General features: G+C 42.5%; 1 protein-coding gene across 2 annotated transcripts in view; it reads right to left on the bottom strand.

The window, feature by feature from the left end:
- Nucleotides 1-20,545, bottom strand: part of LOC122790881 (importin subunit alpha-5-like) — a 114,019-nt gene that overhangs the window by 52,447 nt on the left and 41,027 nt on the right. For both annotated transcript variants that reach the window (XM_044058549.1, XM_044058547.1), the window contains exon 4: nucleotides 10,630-10,709. In XM_044058549.1, coding sequence (XP_043914484.1) covers nucleotides 10,630-10,709 — 80 coding nt within the window. The remainder of the gene's footprint in view (nucleotides 1-10,629; nucleotides 10,710-20,545) is intronic.

Below are 20,545 nucleotides of genomic sequence, written 5' to 3'. Positions count from 1 at the left end.
TCTACAATTAAACCAACTCCCTTCCGATAGCTCACCTAAACAAAAGTATAAACAATAAACTTTCCCACCTGAATGCACTCCTTGATGTACACTCATTAGACATTCTATGTCTTACAGAAACTTGGCTAAAACCATCTACTCTCGACCAAGAAATTAGCCCTCCTGGCTATAACATCCTCAGAAATTACTGTAAAATGAAAACAAGGTGGGGGTATAACCATTCTTTAATGAGGGAAATTTGAAGCTTTGATTTGTAATGTGCTCCCATCAATAGATACCAAATCTGAAACCCTAACTATCAAACTCCAAATCAATAACTCTAAATCAATCTATATAATTTGCATGCATCTACCTCCAGGTAACAATACAAATTCTCTAGAAAACTTGCTTAGTCATTTATCTACCCATCTACCCCAGGAGACCATTGTACTTGGTGACATTAATATAAACTGGTCTTTTAGTTCTCAACCCCAACCAACCATATAAACCTCTTTGGATTCTCTCAACTAATTACAACTCCTACAAGAATCCATAAACCCACTAACAAGGAAAGTACTCTGGAGTGGATCCTTATTAACAGCCACCCTGAATCTTATACTCCAGGAACCCTCCCAGATGATCAGTGACCACACACTTACCTACATTATTAAACAAAAAACCCACATTCCCTCCACACTATCTCAAAACCTCCCAGTCAAAAAGTTTTAACCCAGACAGCTTAACTGAATTGCAAGCTTGTGACTGGTCACCACTAACCTATCTAGAACTAGATAGAAGCAGTTACCTACTTCAACACTAAATTTCTTAATATCCTAGACTCCCATGCCCCTTATCGCTCCACTAGAATAAAAACCAAATATACCCCCTGGCTCAAAAACCAGGCAAAAGATACACTTCAGAAATAAAATATGAGCTAATTGGAGATCTACCAAATGTCCAACAACCCACCTCCAATTTAAACTAATTCCACCAAGAGAGATATCCTTAGAGACAAAAAAGATTACTAACTCGGCCTCCAACAAACCCCCACAAAAATTCTAGAGTGGGATAAACAAACTTCAACCAGGCCACACCACCACTCCAAACCCAACCGGTTTCAATAGTAACTCCAACTTGATCCCAGATGCCTTTAATAACTACTTTACAGAAGCCATTCAAACCCTGGCCAATTCTCTACCTCCTCTCACTGCTTCACAACCAAATATCTGCAATACTTCTTTACCTACCTTTCAAATACAACCTGTATCTACATCTTTCATCTGTAAGCTACTTCAAAAATTTAAGCCTTGCACCCCTTAAAAATTGAAGCCTTGCACCCCTTCTACTCAGCTACTTCAAAAATTGAAGCCTTGCACCCCTTCTGCTGACCAACTCCCATCTGAATACCTAATGGCCGCTAAAGCAGTGGACTATCCCATCTCTATCCTTAACAGATCCATCTGAGGGCAAAATCCCTGCTCTATGGAAGATGTATCCCACATCATCCCTCTACAGAGGACAATCTACTGAGCTTTCTAACTATCGCCCTATTGCCCTACTGTCCCCATTAGCCAAGATAATGGAAAAATGTATTCACAAACAGCTACTCAACCACTTATTACAAAACCTACTAAACTGCCAACATGGTTTTAGGCCATTCCACAGTAAATCAACTGCCCTACTATCCTTTACTGACTCCATAAATAAAAATCGTAACAATAACTTATATTCCTCTGCATTTATTGACCTGTCAAAAGCCTTTGACATGGTTAACCACAACCTGCTAGACAAACTAAAGGCTCACTCTCTAGATCCTCAAGCCATACAATGGTTTAGATCTTATCTGGAAAATAGACCGCAAGCAGTACTTTGGCATAACATCCTGTATTCACTACTACCAGTAAATATAGGAGTACCCCAGGGCTCTATCTTAGGTCCCTACTCTTCTCCTTATTTATTAACTTGCATACTAACATACCCCAAGCCACCTGTATTCAGTATGCAGATGACTCCACCTTAATCTGTACAGCCAAGAGTATAACCTCTCTCCACTCTCACCCAAACTGTTTTAAGAAGGTTGAAGACTGGTTTATGCAATACTGCCTCCTAAATCCCAAAAAACAAAACTACTACTCTTTACTCCTACTCATAAATCACCTGTTCCTTCCTTCTCTATAACCTCTAACAATGGTACCAACATTACCCCAGAGACTACAACCCACCTACTAGGTGTAACTATTGATACTCAACTATGACGTACACATTAACTCAACTATTAAGTCTGTCAACAAAAAACTTGGCACCCTCTATAGAATAAAACCCTTTCTTACTCCTCCTGCCAGAAAAACAATTGCCCAGACTCTCCTCATTTCCACCCTTTTCTATGCCTCTGTTATATACACCAACCTATCCAAAAACAACCTCTCTAAACTCTTTACCTGTTATAATAGCATAACTAGATTCATCACAAGCTCACCCTTTAAAACTCACCACTGCCTTAACCTCAAACAGCTTGGCTGGCTAGAACTTCATAGCCACATACTCTAAACTTATTACTCAAAAGATCCTATACCACCCTAATACCCCTATCCTCACTAATCTATCTTATTACACCTTATACGAATCTGCCTACGCTACGCTCTAACAAACTTCTAGTCTCCTCTAATAAAGCTAACAAAGCTGGGGATTCACTCCTCAAACACTGCAGGAAAATTCTGGAATCAGCTTCCTGCCAACTTCCCTTGCTTCTACTTCTCTTTTTAAAAAACCTCAAAGCTCATTGGCTCTGTCCATGCACTAACCCAGATTGACATCTCACTTCTATCCATAACCCTATACACTACTCCTATAACCTTTACCTCCAAATTGACTTACTACTACTGACTCTTACTCAGGAATTTTAGATTAATATATATATATATATATTCTTTTCCCTTTTCTAAGACTTGCTTATACCTTCTACTGAGTTGAATTTTTTAATTTCCACTAAGTGTTGGTTTTACAAATTTATTTTATAACTGTTCTCTATCAGAGTGCTAACTCTGTATTGTACTTCTCAGTTATATTCATTGTTAAATTTCCCATTTTTTTTTTTTTGCTTGGAGCTTTTCTCCCCGGGCCTCTACTGAAAATGGACATATATCCAGCTAGACTAGCCCAGTCAACAAATGTAAAATAAGTAATAAAATATCACCTCCCAAATTCCCATAACTGCTTTTTACTTCTACAGTCTAGACCGTCACCTTCCAAGTACTAAAATTGTCAAACTAACATACCCCTCCCATGTCTTGGTTATCTGCATACAATCTTTAAAAGACATTTGCCCATGATCTTTAGACATTAGTACCAATGGCTTTATCAATACAAAGTTAAGTATCTGTGGTACCACTGAGATTATAAAGCACAAATCCTGTTAATTTCCCATTTGAGGTCCACTGAACTCAAATACCATCAGGAGTGGAAAAACTAGCAGAGGCAAAGTTTCAAAAAAGCTATGTGATCAGGCTTCTCAAAAAAGTTTGAGATATTGCAAATGAATGCATCTCTAGAGTACAGATTTGAAACTAGGCATGCTCTATATAAAATAGAAAATTTGAAGCAGACTAACTTCACCCAAGAAAAGGTCCATTCCTCACCATACACTTCACAGGATGGAGATACCCTCCCCCTTAACGGTCACCCACTACAAAGTGAGTAGAAACATGAAAGCAGTGACCAGTGAGGCACAAAAACCAGCCAGAAGTCAAAACCACTAAACACTTCTATGGGCCATGTACCATCTCTGACCAGAGCTGTAGCTCAAAAGCATTTTATTTTACATTTGTTAACTGGGCTAGTCTAGCTGGATGTCCATTTTCAGTAGAGGCCTGGGGAGAAAAGCTCCAATTATGAACGGTGACAAAGTTAATGTATAGAAACAAAGGATTACAGTACAGTCTAGTATTAGTCTAAAAGGAGTAATACATTTTTAAATTATAGCAGATTTAGTAGAAAAGCCTGGCATCTCCTGGGTTGATCAGTTGAGTTATACAGCACTTAATGCAGGACAGTACACAGCTGTGGAACATGCTCAGACTGCATGATCATTGTACAAGTGGCAATAAAAATGCACCACTTTCTAAACTAGTGTGCATATTGCCACTGATTTGGCAGTCATTAGAAAAGCACATTAGTTACATTTTGCCAATCCCTTTCCTGCAATCCAAAGTTCGGTTCCTGCAGCCTCCAATTGTTTGCTGTGTGACTGATGTGTTACATTTAAGGGACTTTCCTCAGTTACCCTTTGAAAAAGGGAACTCATCTCCAGACTTCACTGAAGAGCGTTTACTTACTGCAATCATGCTAGCTCAGTTGAAAACATCCCACTTAGTCACCAGTTCACATTTCCGCAATGTAGGAGGAAACTCACCCAGCACAAGTACATGCCATGAAAGTTGCACTAGGAAGTTGGGTTCAGTTGTAGCAGTCCTAAAAATGGAGTTAAACCTGGTCATGATCCAATACAAAAAGGCACCTTTAGATGGCCTCTATTTTCCTAGGACTAGTCTCTCTGTGCTTTGACAAACCAAGTAAAGGATAGTTTCAGATGAGCGACAAAGTAACTAGTGAGACACTGGTAAAAAAAGTCACGCCATTTGAGATCAACCTGTCTGGAATGCCATAATGTCATGCAAGTGTCAATGGCAAATTGCAGTGGCTTTTTTCTGCTCTATTTTACTCCTAAATTATGCAGTTGCCAAGGTAGTGAAAGACTGAATTTTATTGCTGCCCTTCACTATGCAGTGAAGAACTTTTACATAAATTCAAAAACCTAGACTACAAAATTGTTTTAGGGAAATCCAGGAAAATTCAGTAATCAGGAATGCAATTGAATCAGTAATTTAAGATAGATGACTGACTCCATATACTTGAGGCACTCAAATCTTCAAACCAAGACTCCATTTTGGAATATTCCCCTGAAAGCATTTAGAGACCGTCCACAACCAGAGTAGATTGGACAGTTCTGCCCAGCTCTTAAGCATTTGTATACTATTACTTCCCAGGGTTAGCCACACACAGGGGACATTTAGGATCATAGGAGGTTCAGGCCAACTACCCCAGGCCCCTTACAAGCCTAGCCAAGTTCAATCCATGTTCCAGTGTCTGGTTCAAGCAGATTCTTAAATCTGCACCTATTTTCCCATCCAAGGAGGCAACAAGGGAACCCCCATGGGTGAATTTCCAGTTACCCATCCAATTATTCAAATTACACTTTAGGGCCAAAGGGCTTTAACATTGAATAGGAAGCTTATTCCAAAGCTAGGACAACCTCAGATAATCTCTCCAGCAAGTTCTGCTGCTGTCACATACCAGGTTATGATCCTTTGAGCAACTGACCTGCAGCACACATTTCCATTAAAAGGTGGGTCAGAGATTGTTCTATATGCAAGGCACAGGTCGCCCCTGAGCAGTCTGACAGAGTAAAGTCAAATTTCAGTCTGCACAAGAGATGCACCCTGAATTTTCTTCGTAAGGAATCTGTGGTCTCAAAATTGCTGCAGAAAGGAACATACCAGAGGCAGCACTGTACTTTAACCCCCTCCCCTAGTACTATTCCCTTATCAGGCCAATAATCACCTCTTTCTGGGAGGTGAATGCCTTATGAAATGAGCAATACAAAAAGCGAATATGTAGAGGTCAAGGTTGCTGACTACCTGCATGCCCAGTCTGCACAAGACCTTGCTAGGGGCTTCAATGGTTGCTCAGTTTGCAGTCAAACTCTCAGCTAGTCCTTTAAATTAACCTGTACTTCATAGTAGCTTCTCTAAAGTAAGGGGTCTCAGAACTGATCCCTGTGGACCACTTGAGTCTGAGAAGGTGGAGTCCTATTTTGACCGTAGGAGTTCCAATGAGCCAGTTTGCAACCCATCTGACAATATGGGTGGATACCCATCTAGGCAAGTATCAATGATGCCAGAGTGGGGGATTGTGTCAAATGCCTTGGCCAAGTTTAGGTAGGCTGCATGCATAGATGCGCCCTTTTCTAGGGCTTTGGTGTCAGTCTTGGAAGTCCAAGAAGTTTAACAGGCATGATCTCCCCTTGACAAAGCCAAACTGGGTGAGGTTTAGCATTTGGAGATCTCATATCTTTAATAAAGTCCATGAGGATTCATTCCATGGCCTTGCAGACAAGGCTGGTCAGGCTAATTATCTATATAGTTTCAGAATCCATGGATGCACTCCCTTTGTGCAAAGGGATAACTATAGCAGTTTTCCATTCCATTGGGACAAAGCCACTGCTTATGCTGCAATTGGTAACTGTGCCCAGTGGTGATGCCATTGCCTGTTTAAACCCATTTAGAACAGCCTGGTATGTTCGGATCCCATAGACAGATTTATGGCCTTTGAAACAGCATTTAAGACCTGCTCCTTGGAGATCATAGGTGGGGAAAAGAGGTTAGGGATGCTTTGGGGTATATGTGGCAGGGGACAGGGAGTGAAGTTTTCACTGAATCTGTCAGCCAAGCAGGCTCACTGTATCCACAGGTTCTGTACATGTAGTACCATTAACCAAGTTACACAAATCTGGGCCTTAAGTAATGGATGTTAACCAAACTCTTTCTGGTTATCCTTAGCTAGGGAAACCAATTTAGAATTTGTAGTAGACTTCGGAAGGAGTCTTATGCTTAAGTGGAGGTAGTGTTCCAGTTGAGACTGTTCCTTCCTACTCTTGGAGCAATTTCTCCATTGTGTAGCCCATTGGCTGTTTTCCTCCAGGAAAGTTAGCTTTTCCTTTAAGATCTTGCTTTGGTTCCATCACATACAGCAGTCAATACAACTATATAGGTGCTTGCATAAAGCATTGGCGTACAACTTAGCACAGGCGTCCATAAGATTGGTGGGGGGAAGGGGCTATGAAGCTACTTGCACTCAAGGTTATAATTGGCCTTTGAGATTTAGATGCCAATGTGGGGGGGGGGGTCTTGTTAGTTCTAGCACAAGACTGATTTGTGGTCTGATCTCACCAGGGATGGCCAATTGGAATGCATTAGCCCCCCATGTTGGTGAGCAGCAGATCCAGGACCTTTGAGCCCCTTGTCAACCAGCTAGTCCAGGAACCTTTGGTTATAAGAGTTGGAACATTTAGTCAACCAAAATCAAGGTGTTGAGTCAAGAAACCAAAGTAGATCCAAATAGGCAGAGTGGCTGTCCTTCATGGAGGGGGCCCTATAGCTGGCTATGACCTGAATAGGGGTCTTTCCAAGTGCAACTTGGTAAAGCTGGGTGCTCTGCAGCCTTAAACCATGTCATAATTGCACTGTCAGCATCTTCCAAAGTGGAGACATTTCCAGTGAGTGCAGTTTCTGGTTTAGACTTGGCATAACCTTCAGGTTGTTTTTAGAGGATGTTTTAGGTTTGGAATTTTGTTCTTGTGACATTGCCTAAAGCGCCACTATGGGGGTGGCAACAGCCTTAGCCAATCCCAGGAATGACACAAGTACCATCTCTGGCAAAATAGAGGTCCGACAACCAAAGATCCAGCATCTGTCAGCCTAGGATGACACCAGAAACTAAGCCAATTGGTCATTTTTTCTATTTGTACTGAGGTATCATCCTAGCTACAAGTAAAATGCTGCTTAAGGCTATGGACATAGCTGTCAGGATGGGTAGGTCTCAAGTTGTTCACACCAACATGGACTAGGACAGTCATATGTGCCTGTTGAGACAGATAGTCAGGTGGCAGGATCTGCCACACATGCACTCCTTATCCAACCTGGTGAAGGGGACATGTCTCAATTCAGTCTCCTAGGAGAATGATACCAGTTGTACCTTAGGGGCTTGACTGGTGAGACACTGGTGATGTGTACCATGTTCTGCAGATGTATTATGCAAATTGCACTTCTTTAGGAGGTCCCTGATTAAGTAAGCTTCTGGTATGGATATCTGCATATGTAGGTCTGTTGGTTTGGTAGGTGCAGGTGATTTATGCATGCAGACAGCCTGCTTAGTATCGGACATACTGGTGAGCAAGAGTTTGGATTCTAGGTTCTTGATACAGATGCAGCATGCATATTGAATCAGAGAACTCCAAGTGGGTTGTCAGTAGACATGAGGCAATTGCTACATTGCCTCAGGACACCCATATCAACCAGGCTGTCTGGAGAAACTGCAGGAAACTGTCCATCCATAATGCTAGTCAAGTTGATGTGGTCAGGTAACAGGACCAGGTAGATAACAGAAGTGGACAAAAAGGGCTAGTGGGTAGGATCCACTTGCTACCTCAGTAGCTTCACTGAACATACCAACGGTCAGTGAAGGACAATCAAGAACTCACCAATGACGCACCAGAGTACTAAAGGAAATTTTGCAGTGAATATGCAAACCAGCTACACTACTTCATCCAGTGAAACCCAGCTCAGAAAGGCAGAAGCTACCCTCTTCTCCCACGAGAGTGTATACCACAAATCCTTATATAAAAAACTGGCCTGAAGCCCAAGTGCTTAAATCAAAACCAAGAGGCTTAGAATGTTACAATTTAATCAGGCTACTAACAAGCAATAATAAATTCAACTGAATACTTGCACATCAAAATCAATAAAGTAGGAACAAATACAGTAAAAGCAGCTGAGGAAAGCACTTTTTTAAATGGGGAGGGAAAGATAAGAAACTAAGGGGGGTGGGACTTCCCAAGTGATCTCCTCAACCTTGTAGAAGGAGCTAATGTGACAGGACTGGAGAGTGTACAAAAATCAGGTTTATAGTAAAGACAGACAACTCAAAGCCACTTCAAGAATACAACAGTTGAACAGCTGGGTGGATAAAAATAAAATGCAGACAGATCAGCAATATTTAAAGCAGACTACAGCAAGCAAGCCAAACAAGCACTCCTTTGAGGTTAACTAGGCAGAAGCATCCTAAGTGAGTCAGTTTAAGTCGCTTAAAATTTAAAAGGCTAAAGGAAACATTTAAAACCATACCGCAAAACAGTTTTTGGCCTAAATATTAAAAACAAGGAAGTTCAGCACTTGAGTTTAAGAGCACATAACTGAATCAAGCCATTTCAACCTTTAATCAGAAGCAGGATTTGAAAGTAGACAATACATAGCTGGCCCATTAAAAGCCAGGTTGCTTTCAACAACCATTTAAAGTTCTGCTATAGAATTAACCAGATATTCTCTGGAAGATGGCTTTTGCAGAAAATTAGATACCCCCTTCTTACAGCTATTCAAAATGCCTCAACATCTAAAAGGGTTAGGAAACAGTTGCAGGCAATTAGGCTCACAGCTCAACTTGTCAGCATTTTTGTTGGGAAAGGTTTTACAAAGTTTTTCCTCCAATGTTATTCATGGTTGAATATCCCCAAGACACTAAATGGAGATGCTCCTTAGTTCCAGTGACATTTTATATGTTTTTAATGCAAGTCAATTGAACCTCTTGTACTTCAAAGGAAACCATTGTTTAAGTTGCCAGATTCAGGAGTTTAGCTCTATTCCAGGTGTTCAAATCAATTTGGAGTTGAAGCTAGAATCAAATTCAGGCACAGTCCTAATTTATAGATTCTGCATATGCTCTTTAATGGTTGCCAAGAGTTTGCAAGTGGTACGAGCCATCTAAAATTTCAATAGTACTGGTGACCAATGTGGATTTTAATGCAACTAGTAAAATTTAAAAGCTATTGTCTGCACATGCCCCCACTGCTTTTTGGACTCAAATCCAAAGTTTACTTTTTACTCCCCCAATTTTAAAAGGGAGTAGACACTACACTGTTTCCAGTTCAGTCATTGTATGGAATTTATATTCAATTAGAATGGGTGATCTAAAATATGGGACATTAAAGCTCTGTTAAATATTTAAATACGGCTATTAATTTTTGCCAAACAAGCTTTTGCTCAGAGATTTTAAAGCTATTCCTGCCAACCCATTTCTAGGACGGTCCTTTTGATTAAATTTGCCTCAACTCTTACTAGTCAAATGGAATGCATTTGGCTATTCCATTTCAAGACAACTTATCCATTTTGACATATCCCAAGTGTTGCTTCCACTGCATTAGTTATGCATAAACATTAGTGGTGAATTCTTCTGGAGTGGGCTGTCCCAGATCCTGATATTGTACTGGTTATATTAAAGAGCTGTAACTTTTTGTAAATTACACAGAAGTGGAATAGCTATTCCAAGTTTAATACTACCTGCAGCTCCAATTCTCTGCTTGGGAGACTGGGTCAGTTTGAAATACAGCAAACTGATTCCTACATTTACTCTACCAATTTACCTGCATCCCCCTACTAGGTGTTTAAATTGAGTGGCAAGGTCAAGGTGGTGTGATTTGATTTTGCTTAAGGTCAAAGATCAGATGTTTGCTTTGCATAAAGGGAAACCAGAATCAGTTTTGCTTGAACAGCTCAGACACACCCTCCAAACAAAAAATATGAATGGTTAAAATATTTTAAAGTGGCAGCCTTTCACATTAAAGTTGTATGGCTTTTCTGCCTTCCTGGAGAAGAGATGCCTCCATTTAGTTCTCTGAACTGAAAAGCATGCACATTTGAACTACCCGACAAATTTGGCAAGACTAAAGACAATGATTTGAATCACATGCTGGTACAAGAAGTTACATGTGCTGTTACAAAAGGTCCCAAAACATACAGAACCAAAAACCTTAGGCAAGCCTACCTTGTTGCTTGGGCAGCCTGTAGCTGATTTTCTGGCTTATTAATTAGCTGCAATATTTCATCAAGATCCAAAACAGGAATCTGTGGAACAGAACACAGATCAGAAAACAGTTCCACAATTCTTGCCAGAAGTTAAAGTTTTCTGTAGTGGAAAAAACAGGATGCTGTTACCAAAACACCCCCCCCCCCAAAAAAAAAAAAAAACAAAAAAGTGAAAGCAATTCTCACTACATATGCTTAGCTATACCACAGGAATAACTCATGGGATCACATGGAAATCCCTGTACCATTATTCCAGCTCAGCTCTTAGTTGGTTCCTTTGCAGTTAAGGCTTTGAACTGGTAAGGATTGCCTGAAGACTTCTCCCAGAGCTCCCTTCTAAAGTCACACCAAGCAATGCCACCCCAGTTAAACACTGGGCATGCATTTAACAGTACAAGGGTTTGCAACATGCCATGAACTAGAGTAATATTTTGCCATTACTGCTAAGCTACTTAACAGATCTACAACAAAGGACTATATAACGCATCTGCTTACCATTTGGTACAGTAGCATAAAAATGCAATATTATGTTGCTGGGAAAGTTAAAACTAAAAGCAAACCATAACCAAGTCACAATCAGTCCATATTCTCTGCATATCAGGGTGGATATGGATCAACAAGCCTACCACACATTTTATACCCCAGTCCTCACACAGGTGGTCTTCAGCACAGGAAGCCTTATGGCTAAACAAGTCACTGACTCAATTCAACAAGTGTTGAGAAAACATGGACCAGCAGTCACTTTAAGTTTAACAAAATTTAAATCCTAATTTAATCCCTTAATCCACAGTACGAGAATCTTTGAATTAGAGAGACTATTCCAAAAGTGAAGTTCCAAAGGAAATCTTTTGGACAGTGTGCCGCCATCCTATTATCCAACATTACTTATTACAAGAACCTACAGTGCAAGCAGGCATCCGTCTAGGAACTTGTGGCTTTTAACTTACCTGGAAAGGTACATTGGGATAAAGCCAGCCCATCTCAGCTACAGAAGTTCTAGAACCCAGTTATATGATAACTGCTCCAAGAGATTCTTAAAGTTGAGCTCTGCACCATGAACCAATTCAGTTGACACTTTAGCTATAAATTGGCACTGCACCATACATTACCATCAGCAAGTAGCAGCTACTACATAGATCTATACTACATTTGAGTAGTATAGATATACATTTACTGACTAAGCTCTTGCCATTAAAGACATTGGATGGAAATACTTCCCAGTGCAGAAACTACAGGGCCCTTTAATTACATGGCAAGCTTTTCAGCCAATGTGAAAGATAGCTTTCAGACAAATACAAAAGTATAATAACTGGGCTCCTATGAGGACAGGCGAAGACTGCTACAATCCTCATAGCTAGGAGGGACACCCACTTGGAGAATTTCCCCCTTTGAACTGCACTGAAAACACCTGTTGCATACATTAATCCAAGTTTTTTTGCAATATCCTTGCCACAAGCCACCATTGTCCTACTGTGGGACGAACTCCATTTTAAGAGAAAGGAAATTTTATTGCCCATGGAATACAGGCCGGCAGACTGCTGAACATTTAGCTCTAGAAGCCACTAGTACTTTTGTCAGTTTCCTTAATTTGAAAAGGAGTTTAGCAAGCTTACAAACTAAATGTTCCATGTAGAAACCAATAGGCCAGATACCAAGTGGGAGAACTGGGGTGAGCGTACCCTTTGGTTGAGATACTTACCATCTATACAGAGAAACTGGATGAGGAGCATCTAGTTCACAGTACAGTACATAACATGTTCCTGGAGTTGCTTTTCCAAAGAAAACCTGCTTAGCTGGGAGCTCATTTTAAGCGCGACTGCAGCAAGTCAGAGATGTTGCAAGGTGATTCATATTATAGCTGTACTACACTATGTTGCATACATCTGGTGTTTATCAAGTATGGTAAAATATAACTCAGTACAGTGAGCATGAGCAAGGGTTAAGAAATAAAGCCAGACAAGTGTCACTTTTTAGGTTTGAACATGGCGAGCTGTTTATGGTTTTTGGCACCCTCAGCAATATTTGACATGAAACTGCTGGAGGTTATGCAGTACTTTGCACAAGTCCCCATTTACTCATCACTTCTGGAGCACAGATTACTAGTCTGGAATAGTATGGACTCTGGTGCCTGCTTGCACCTCAATCTCAAATCAAGAAGTGGACTCCCAGTTTTACTCACAGGTTCATAGGGGTTTACTAATCAGACAACCACAAGGGCCTTTAAGCCTAGCCATGCATCTAAAGTGACAAATTCTGGTACCCTTGTCAAGTTTAAGGGGGGGCGCCTTGGAGATTAACCATTTACAGGCAGTTACAGGCTGTCCATTACACATAGATGCAAAAACAAATATGAATTTTCTGTTCCCTATTCCAATTGCCCAAGTTAATCTTTAATTGGGTAAGGGAGGAGCTCTACCTCACATGGCTGTGGAGCCTGTTTCAGAGACTGGGTATTCTCTGGGATACAGTCTCTCCAGCAGGTCCCATTTATATCACAGGCAAGAAAGTCTTTAGAATGAGTAATCCTGCTGCAGTTTTGTTTTGCAGATATGGAGTTTCAGATCATGATAATTTTAGCCATCTGCAAAATGAACAGACTTGGGGGGGGGGGGGGGTTTGCAATCTTTTGGACAATTCCAAGTATATTCACAGGATATGTGCATACAACTTCCATACTGAAGAAATTGACAGCAGACTTCACCACTGAACTCATTTCAGGTGCAGGTATTGGAAAACAATTACTATTGCTGCCCATCAGGCAGGAGAGCAAGAGACCCACGACTAAGGTGGTTTGTTGCCAAACAAGTAAGCCCTTTTTGTGCTTCTGGTGCAATGTCTCATTTGTCATAAGGTTGCTTTTGTGTTAGAAGCAAACCCTGACAAGTCTACACATGCTTAATGAAATCTTTATGCTAGTTAGGCTTACTATTCCCAAATTCAAAATAGATACACATTGAAAGCCTGAAGAGAAGTGTGAAGTGGCATTAAGTTTTACTCATTGCATCCACACATTCAAAGCAACATTTTACAAGTCCAACAAGCTACTGGCTGCATTTAGCATTCTTCATACCAACAATGCCAAAGACCTCACTGATAGTTTAGCTACTGTTCCAGGGTAATCAGCCACCCAAAATGCTAGCAACCTACCCAATCACCATGCTGTACATGGTTTTTGTAAATTCAAACTGCCAGATATCACTGACCCATTCTAGAAACAAAATCAGAGGCCAAATAAGGCCACCAGATTGTACATTTGCACAGGCTGTCTAGTTTTTCCAAATCTGGTCTTGGAAGGTGGAGTGTCACCTGATCCAAATACAGAAGAATCACTTCATCTCAAGCAGATGGAACAAGATTCACTCTAGTAAACATCACAGAGAGCCAGCATTGGACATATGCACTTCAACATTTAATCAGATCACACATTGGACAGGGATACTTTGGCAGACTGTCCTATGAAAGTCAGATTGTTAGAGCAGTCAATGTTTTTACTGGGTAGAGCTGTCAAGGTTATGAAGCAAAAAAATGGCGCTTCTGAACTGGGAATCTGCTGGAATGGGCCAGAAAGTCTTATTGCTGTGGTAAGAGCCATTCTATGGCAGTACCAAGCACAATGTCACTACAATAGAAGGATGAATAAAGGATCAAGTGCATACTGGGTTTACATGAAGTCTTTTCCAGGCATTAACCAAGGTCTAATCTAGAAGATATACACCTTGCTGTATATGCAAGGCTGGTATTTCTACATTTAGCATACTGCAAATGAGCATTTAAGAGCATTGCCAGGTTCTTTCTGGAGTTTATAAGATGGGCCCTCAAGTTTCATTGCCAAGAAACATTTTTCTCTGATTATACACAATGAGGTCCTACATATCCTACCATGTAGGTCTGTGTACCTATGCAAATTGTGGGCAAGACATACTAGGTTTAGCATGCCTGCCAATTCATGGCTTAACATTAACTGGGAAAACTACTTGTACCAACTCCTTTGCTCAATGCCTTCTGGAAATCAAATTCCAATGCCCTGGATCAGCTTATTCACACCCCCCACCAGGGGCAACAATATCCTAGATCTAGTAATTACCAACATGAGTGACCAGTGTTTACACCTGACGTGAACTCCTAGTTGGTCAGATCAGACCCATAAGCTAATCACACTAGATATCTGCATCCCAGCACCACTTACCATTAAGGACATCACAGTAAAAAATTTCTCCAAAGCCAACTTCGTGCATAAGAAAGAAGTGGCAAAACTTCATGACACCCATGCAGATGGACAGTTACGACTGCCAAATCCTACACAGACACACTAAAGCACTTGCATGGCTCATGCTATCCCAAACAGAACCAAGATGCTATCCTCCAAAAAAGGAAGCTAATCTGGTGGCCCCCTGCCATAAACAGAAGAAACTGTTGCAAGAGCAAAATCCCATGAGTGGAAGAGCTCCCTGGTCAGGCTCAGTAAGAACCTGAGATCCCTTATAATATCCTCCAAAGCTAGCTACGAAAACAAAATTGCCACTGATTCTAAGGGCAACCACAAAGCATTCTATAGCTATGACAAGAATCTCTATGGCAACACAGATCTGCTCAGAGTTGCATAACAGCACAAAAATTACAGAACCAACTATTGCCAAAATCCTGGCAGATACTTTACCCCCCCCTCACCCCCTAAAAGGCCCATATCCCTACAGAAAGAATGCAGTCCCTGTAATCACATCTATGCAGGTAAAAGCTGCACTCTAAAACCACAAAACACAGCATCCATGCAACCGGACAACATCCCAGGTGGTGTTTTACATGAACTTCAGAACAAACTAGCTTCCTCACCCAAGCACCATGTTTAGTCTCACATCAGGCTTTGTGTCCACTGAATTGGCACACAACAACAGTTATCCCACTTCACAAAGGGGGAGCCACCCATCATCCTATTAGCCTGACTAGCATGATCTAAATGGCCATGGACTGCATCATGGAACTCAGACATTGGTAACCTCGAAACTCTGGACCCCACCCAGTTCGGGTTTGGGAAAGGCAGATCATGCCTTCTGAACCAGAGACTTCGAGGCAGTCACCAAACCCGTAGAAGGTAAGGTGGTTCAGACAGCCTATCTTTACCTCTGCAAGTGTTTTGACACCATCCCCCATTCTGGAATTATAGCTAAATTTACTAAACTAGGTATAAATCCCTACATCACAAGATGGGTTGCCTACTGACTCACTGAGAACCCACACTAAGTTTCAGACTCCAAAATCTGACTACAAACCAGTGACAAGTGGAGTACCACAGGGTTAAGTCCTGGGACCTCTCCTGTTTGGTACCCACTTCTCTGAAGTAAAAGAGAACACAGAAGGCCTCTGGCTAACCAAGTTCACAAGTCCTCAAATGTGGACATCCTACAGAAGGGCCTCACTGAGACAGATGCCTCGTGTCAGAGGCATGGCCTCAAGCTCAATGCCATAAAATGCATAGTCATCCCCTTTGGTAAAAACATCTGTACCCATGAACTACCACAAACAGCAGTCTACTTAATGCCAAATGTATAAGACGACCTTGAGACCCAAGTGGAGAGTAGTCTGATAATCATATTGCCACAGTAGTCAGGAATCCTTGTGTGGCACACCTAATCACAAAAGGGTTCTCATCCAGAAAGAAATAATTGTTCCCCTCTACTCTGCACTCAGACCCATTAGAGTACAACACCCCTTTTGGAATGTACCTCAAGATCTCTGCAGCAGCTTGAAATGCCACAGAAGTACCTCAGAGGGATTACTGGCCTCAGATGCCCTACACTATCAAAAAACTTCAGCTTTACTCTGTAGCACATCACCTACTCTGAGGAGATATCTATGCAACATATAAAGCCATGTTAAACCCAAAGCTGTTGGACATGCTACACCAAGAAATCCCATTCCCTCTGAGCTATACACTCTAGGTTCCCAAACCTAATCACCACAATAAACAGGACATGCTGGAGGGATAGAGTCCTGTCCCAGATGCTTCCTATACTCTGATGCAACCCATCTATGTCAAGCAAAGTTCATTAGCACTCAAGAAAAAATGAGTGGATGGGAAATACACCCCAGGGATCACTTCTGTGGCTCTGCTCGACAGGAGCATAGGAAGTTAACTTTTAGATGGAGTAAGCCAGTGAACCTGGTTGGCTAGCCTTACTTGGGCCCTTGGGATGATAGCCTAGTACCTATGAACATATTGCAAAGTCCAAGGTAGTTCAAAAGTATGAACAGTACACCTGCAGCTGCAATTCACAAAAATGTTGCTTTAATATTGAAATGCTGATAAGATAGGTCTGAAGTTAAAGATGAAAGTGCTCATCTTTTGTTTCTAAAACATTTCAATATTAAAACCACCATGTAAAGTTGTTAATCTCAGATTATTCTCACTGATGGGTTGGAGCCAATCTGTGGCTCTGACATGGCCAATAGCAAGCTAAAGGTTTGCCAGTAGCTTGAGACCAGCCCCTTATCACAAGACACCTGTAACATTGGTCACTCTTCAGGAGTCCTCTTGGAAAGGAGGAAACTTAGAGGATTGCTACAGCAATCTTTCAGAGGTTTTGAATAGCCATGAAGGTGCTAGTAAGTCTTCCAAATCTTCAAAAGCCAAGTCTTCAGATAAGGCATCAAAAAAGGCTAAAATTTCAGGAGGGGGGTCATTGGAGCAAAGTGTACCTTTGATTCAGAGCCAGCTCTCAGTATTGGAGCCAGTCTCCAAAGTTCCTTCACCTCTGCTCCAGTCAGCACCTTCGGTGCATTCAGCCAAGTCTTCAGTCAGCCTTTCAAATTTGGACATGGATCGGATAGTGCAGAAGATTTTACAGGCACCAGGACTTGCCAAATTGTTGTTGGCCCCTACCAGCTAGTCTGTGCTGAAGACCATGGAACCAAACTGGTCTACTTCTGAGCCATACTGGACTTGGAGCTGAGGGAAGTCAAACAGATGGTGGTTGGACCCTTGGAGCAGACCCTCTCCAGCCAGGTCCCGGGAGGATAGTTGCACTGACTTGTCGGTGCAGACTCTCCCACTCGGGGCTTTGGCTCGGATGAGCTCTGCTCCTACCTGCGGCTCAGAGCCCAGGGTTTCGGTGCAGGAGGATCAGATGGTACTCTGGTCCATCCACTCCTCGTCTGAGCCATGGTTCCTTCGATGCTATGAGGAGAGTTGTCTCCAAAGACAACATCAGCATCGGTTCAGCATTCCCTCTCCCCTCAAGCTCCTGTGTCTACTTCTGTATCTACCAACCCCTCTAAGTGTAGAGACCCCGAGCCTCAAGTACCCCCCACAGGGTGTCCCTGCTCTTCCAAGACTTCCCCAGACCCCCCCACTGAGGTGCCCAGAAAGACTGGGCAAGAGAAGACACTTAAGTCCCCACAGGAGTCGGACGCTGACTTAGAGGAGTCAGAAGGGTCCCCTCAGTCCCCCCAGAGGATCTCTTTTGCAGAGATACTAGAGATCCTTAGTCAGAGGGATGACTGGCAGTCCAAGACCCCTACTGCGGATGAGTGTGCTCTTGAAGGCTTTTGGGTCTCAACCTTCCACTTCTTGGGTGTCTGCCTTATGAGCTCATGGATCTGATCTCTCGTAAGGTGTGGGAGTCAGAGGCCAGGCCATGGAACCTGTCCCTTGTGGACCCAATAAATTCATATCTGCCCCAGTAGATAAACCTTTGACAAAGGAGTGCCTGTGGGATGCCATGGTGGTGGCTACAGCCACCAAAAAGGAAGTATCCGAGATATCCTCTTCTATCCATCCCCCTAACAGAGATTCTAGGGTTATGGATAGATATGGGAAACGCATGTTTAGTTCAGCGACTCTCAGATCACTGAACTACTTGACCCATTTTACAAGACTACAGAGAGATATCCTGAAAGAGCTAGGAGATGCTCTCCAGGGTACAGTAGCTGCAGGTGTGGCCAACAAAGTCAAAAGTCAAAGTCCAGCTCGCTACCCTTAACTCAGTAGTGAACTCATCCACAAGTCTCGTATCCTATGCAGCTGATGGTTTGAGTAGAGCCGCTAGTTTGGGCATTGCTCTTCGCAGACCAGCCTGGATGAGTCTGTTCCTTTGCGGAACCCTTCAGGTCTTAATACCCCATTTGATGGCTCATCACTGCTTGGGCCCAAAGTAAAAGAAACTTTAACCAGGTGTGAACAGGAAGGCAAGACCATCTGCCATTGGGGTCTGCTTTATCATCCCTACCCCAAGGGCTCTGGGGGGTGTGGTTCTGAAAAACTCAAGCAGCCTTTCACAACACGTGGTGAAACCCCCTCTAGAGGCAGAGGAGAGGGTTATAACACAAGACGCTGCCCCTGTGGCAGAGGGGGTCTGCAGCAACAGGGTGACAGGGGTCAGTTCTCCAGTCAATCCTACCAGTGCTCCTGAAAGGGTCCTGACTGTTCAGCTCTGGAGGCAGTTGGGGGTCACTTGTCTTTGTACCCAGAAGCCTGGATAAACATAACCCAGGATACTTTGGTACAAAGCATAATTTCCAGGAGGAAATTTCATACTGTTCTTTACCCCTCCCATTCCCATCAAAAAAAATCCCAGATGTTCCACCCAATCTCAGGGAACAAGCAATTGTAGTGGTCCACAGATTGGATGACTTGCTCTTTTTTTTCTAGCAACCAGTCCCAGCAGACCAAGTCCGATTTGGAACTTACTCTTCTTTTTGGTACCAAAGAATACAGGGGACTGGAGACCTGCCTTGGACCTCAAGACTCAAGTTCATAAAGAAAGTTCCAAATGGTCATGCTTGTCCATTCTTGCTTTTAAGGAAAGGCGATTGAATGTGCTTCATAGATCTCAAGGATGCATACCATCACATAAAGGACAGACACTGGAGATCTGCGCTTCCGGCTGGGAGCCAATCATTACCAGTTTCAAGCCCTGCCCTTTGGTCTCACTTCAGCCCCCAGAGTGTTCAAATGCATGACAGTGGTCACGGCTCACCTGACGCATCTAGGATTCCAGGTGTTTCCATACTTGGACAATTGGCTCCTCACCGCTACCACCAGTCAGGCAACACAATACACTGACACTCTGCCATCAATTAGGCATTATGATCCTCAAAGTCTGCCTTATCGCCATTTCAGCATACTGTTTTTATAGGAGCAGAGTTAGATACCACCACTCTACGTCTCTCTATTAAGAGGATCTCCTTTGCCAAAACATCAGCTCACTGGTGTCAAACAAAAAAGCTACAGCAGTGGAGGTATTGAAAGTACTAGGTTTGATGGTGGCAGCAATCCTGGCTATACCACTCGCAAGGATGCATATGAGAATCCTTCAATGGCTTCTCTTCACTCAGTGGTCTTACCAGGAACTACCAATGCACCACATGATTCTTATCACGGATTCTTGCAGGAGACCTTCGGTGGTGGTTGACGTCTCTTCATGTTACAGTAGGGAGAGCCTATGTATGTGACCACAGATGCTTCCCTGATAGGGTGGGGGGCGGGGCATCTTCAGGGAAAGACTGCCCAAGGCACATGACCAATCAAGAACCACATCTGCACATTAATGTTCTAGAGCTAAGAGCGGTACTTCTGGCACTGCAGTATTCGGGACTCTCTCCCTCTACAGACTATTGCAATTCAGACAGACAACATGTCAGTAGTCTGGTACTTTAACAAGCAGAGCGGAACCAAGTCTTACCCCCTTTGTTGAGAATCCCTCAGGGTTTGGCAATGGGCTGTGTCATCCCAGCGTTTTCTGTTAGCAATGCACATCCTGGGGAAATCCAACATCAGAGGACAAGCTAAGCAGGGCAATATTACTCACTCATGAGTAGTCTCAATCAAGTTGCGGAGTTGATTTTCCACAAATGGGACCAGTCTTACTGCGACCTTTTTG

Source organism: Protopterus annectens, chromosome 16.part0 (genome assembly GCF_019279795.1).
Source record: "Protopterus annectens isolate FY-2018-M chromosome 16.part0, PAN1.0, whole genome shotgun sequence".
Taxonomy (NCBI): domain Eukaryota; kingdom Metazoa; phylum Chordata; order Ceratodontiformes; family Protopteridae; genus Protopterus; species Protopterus annectens.
This window is presented reverse-complemented; position numbering and strand designations above follow the sequence as displayed.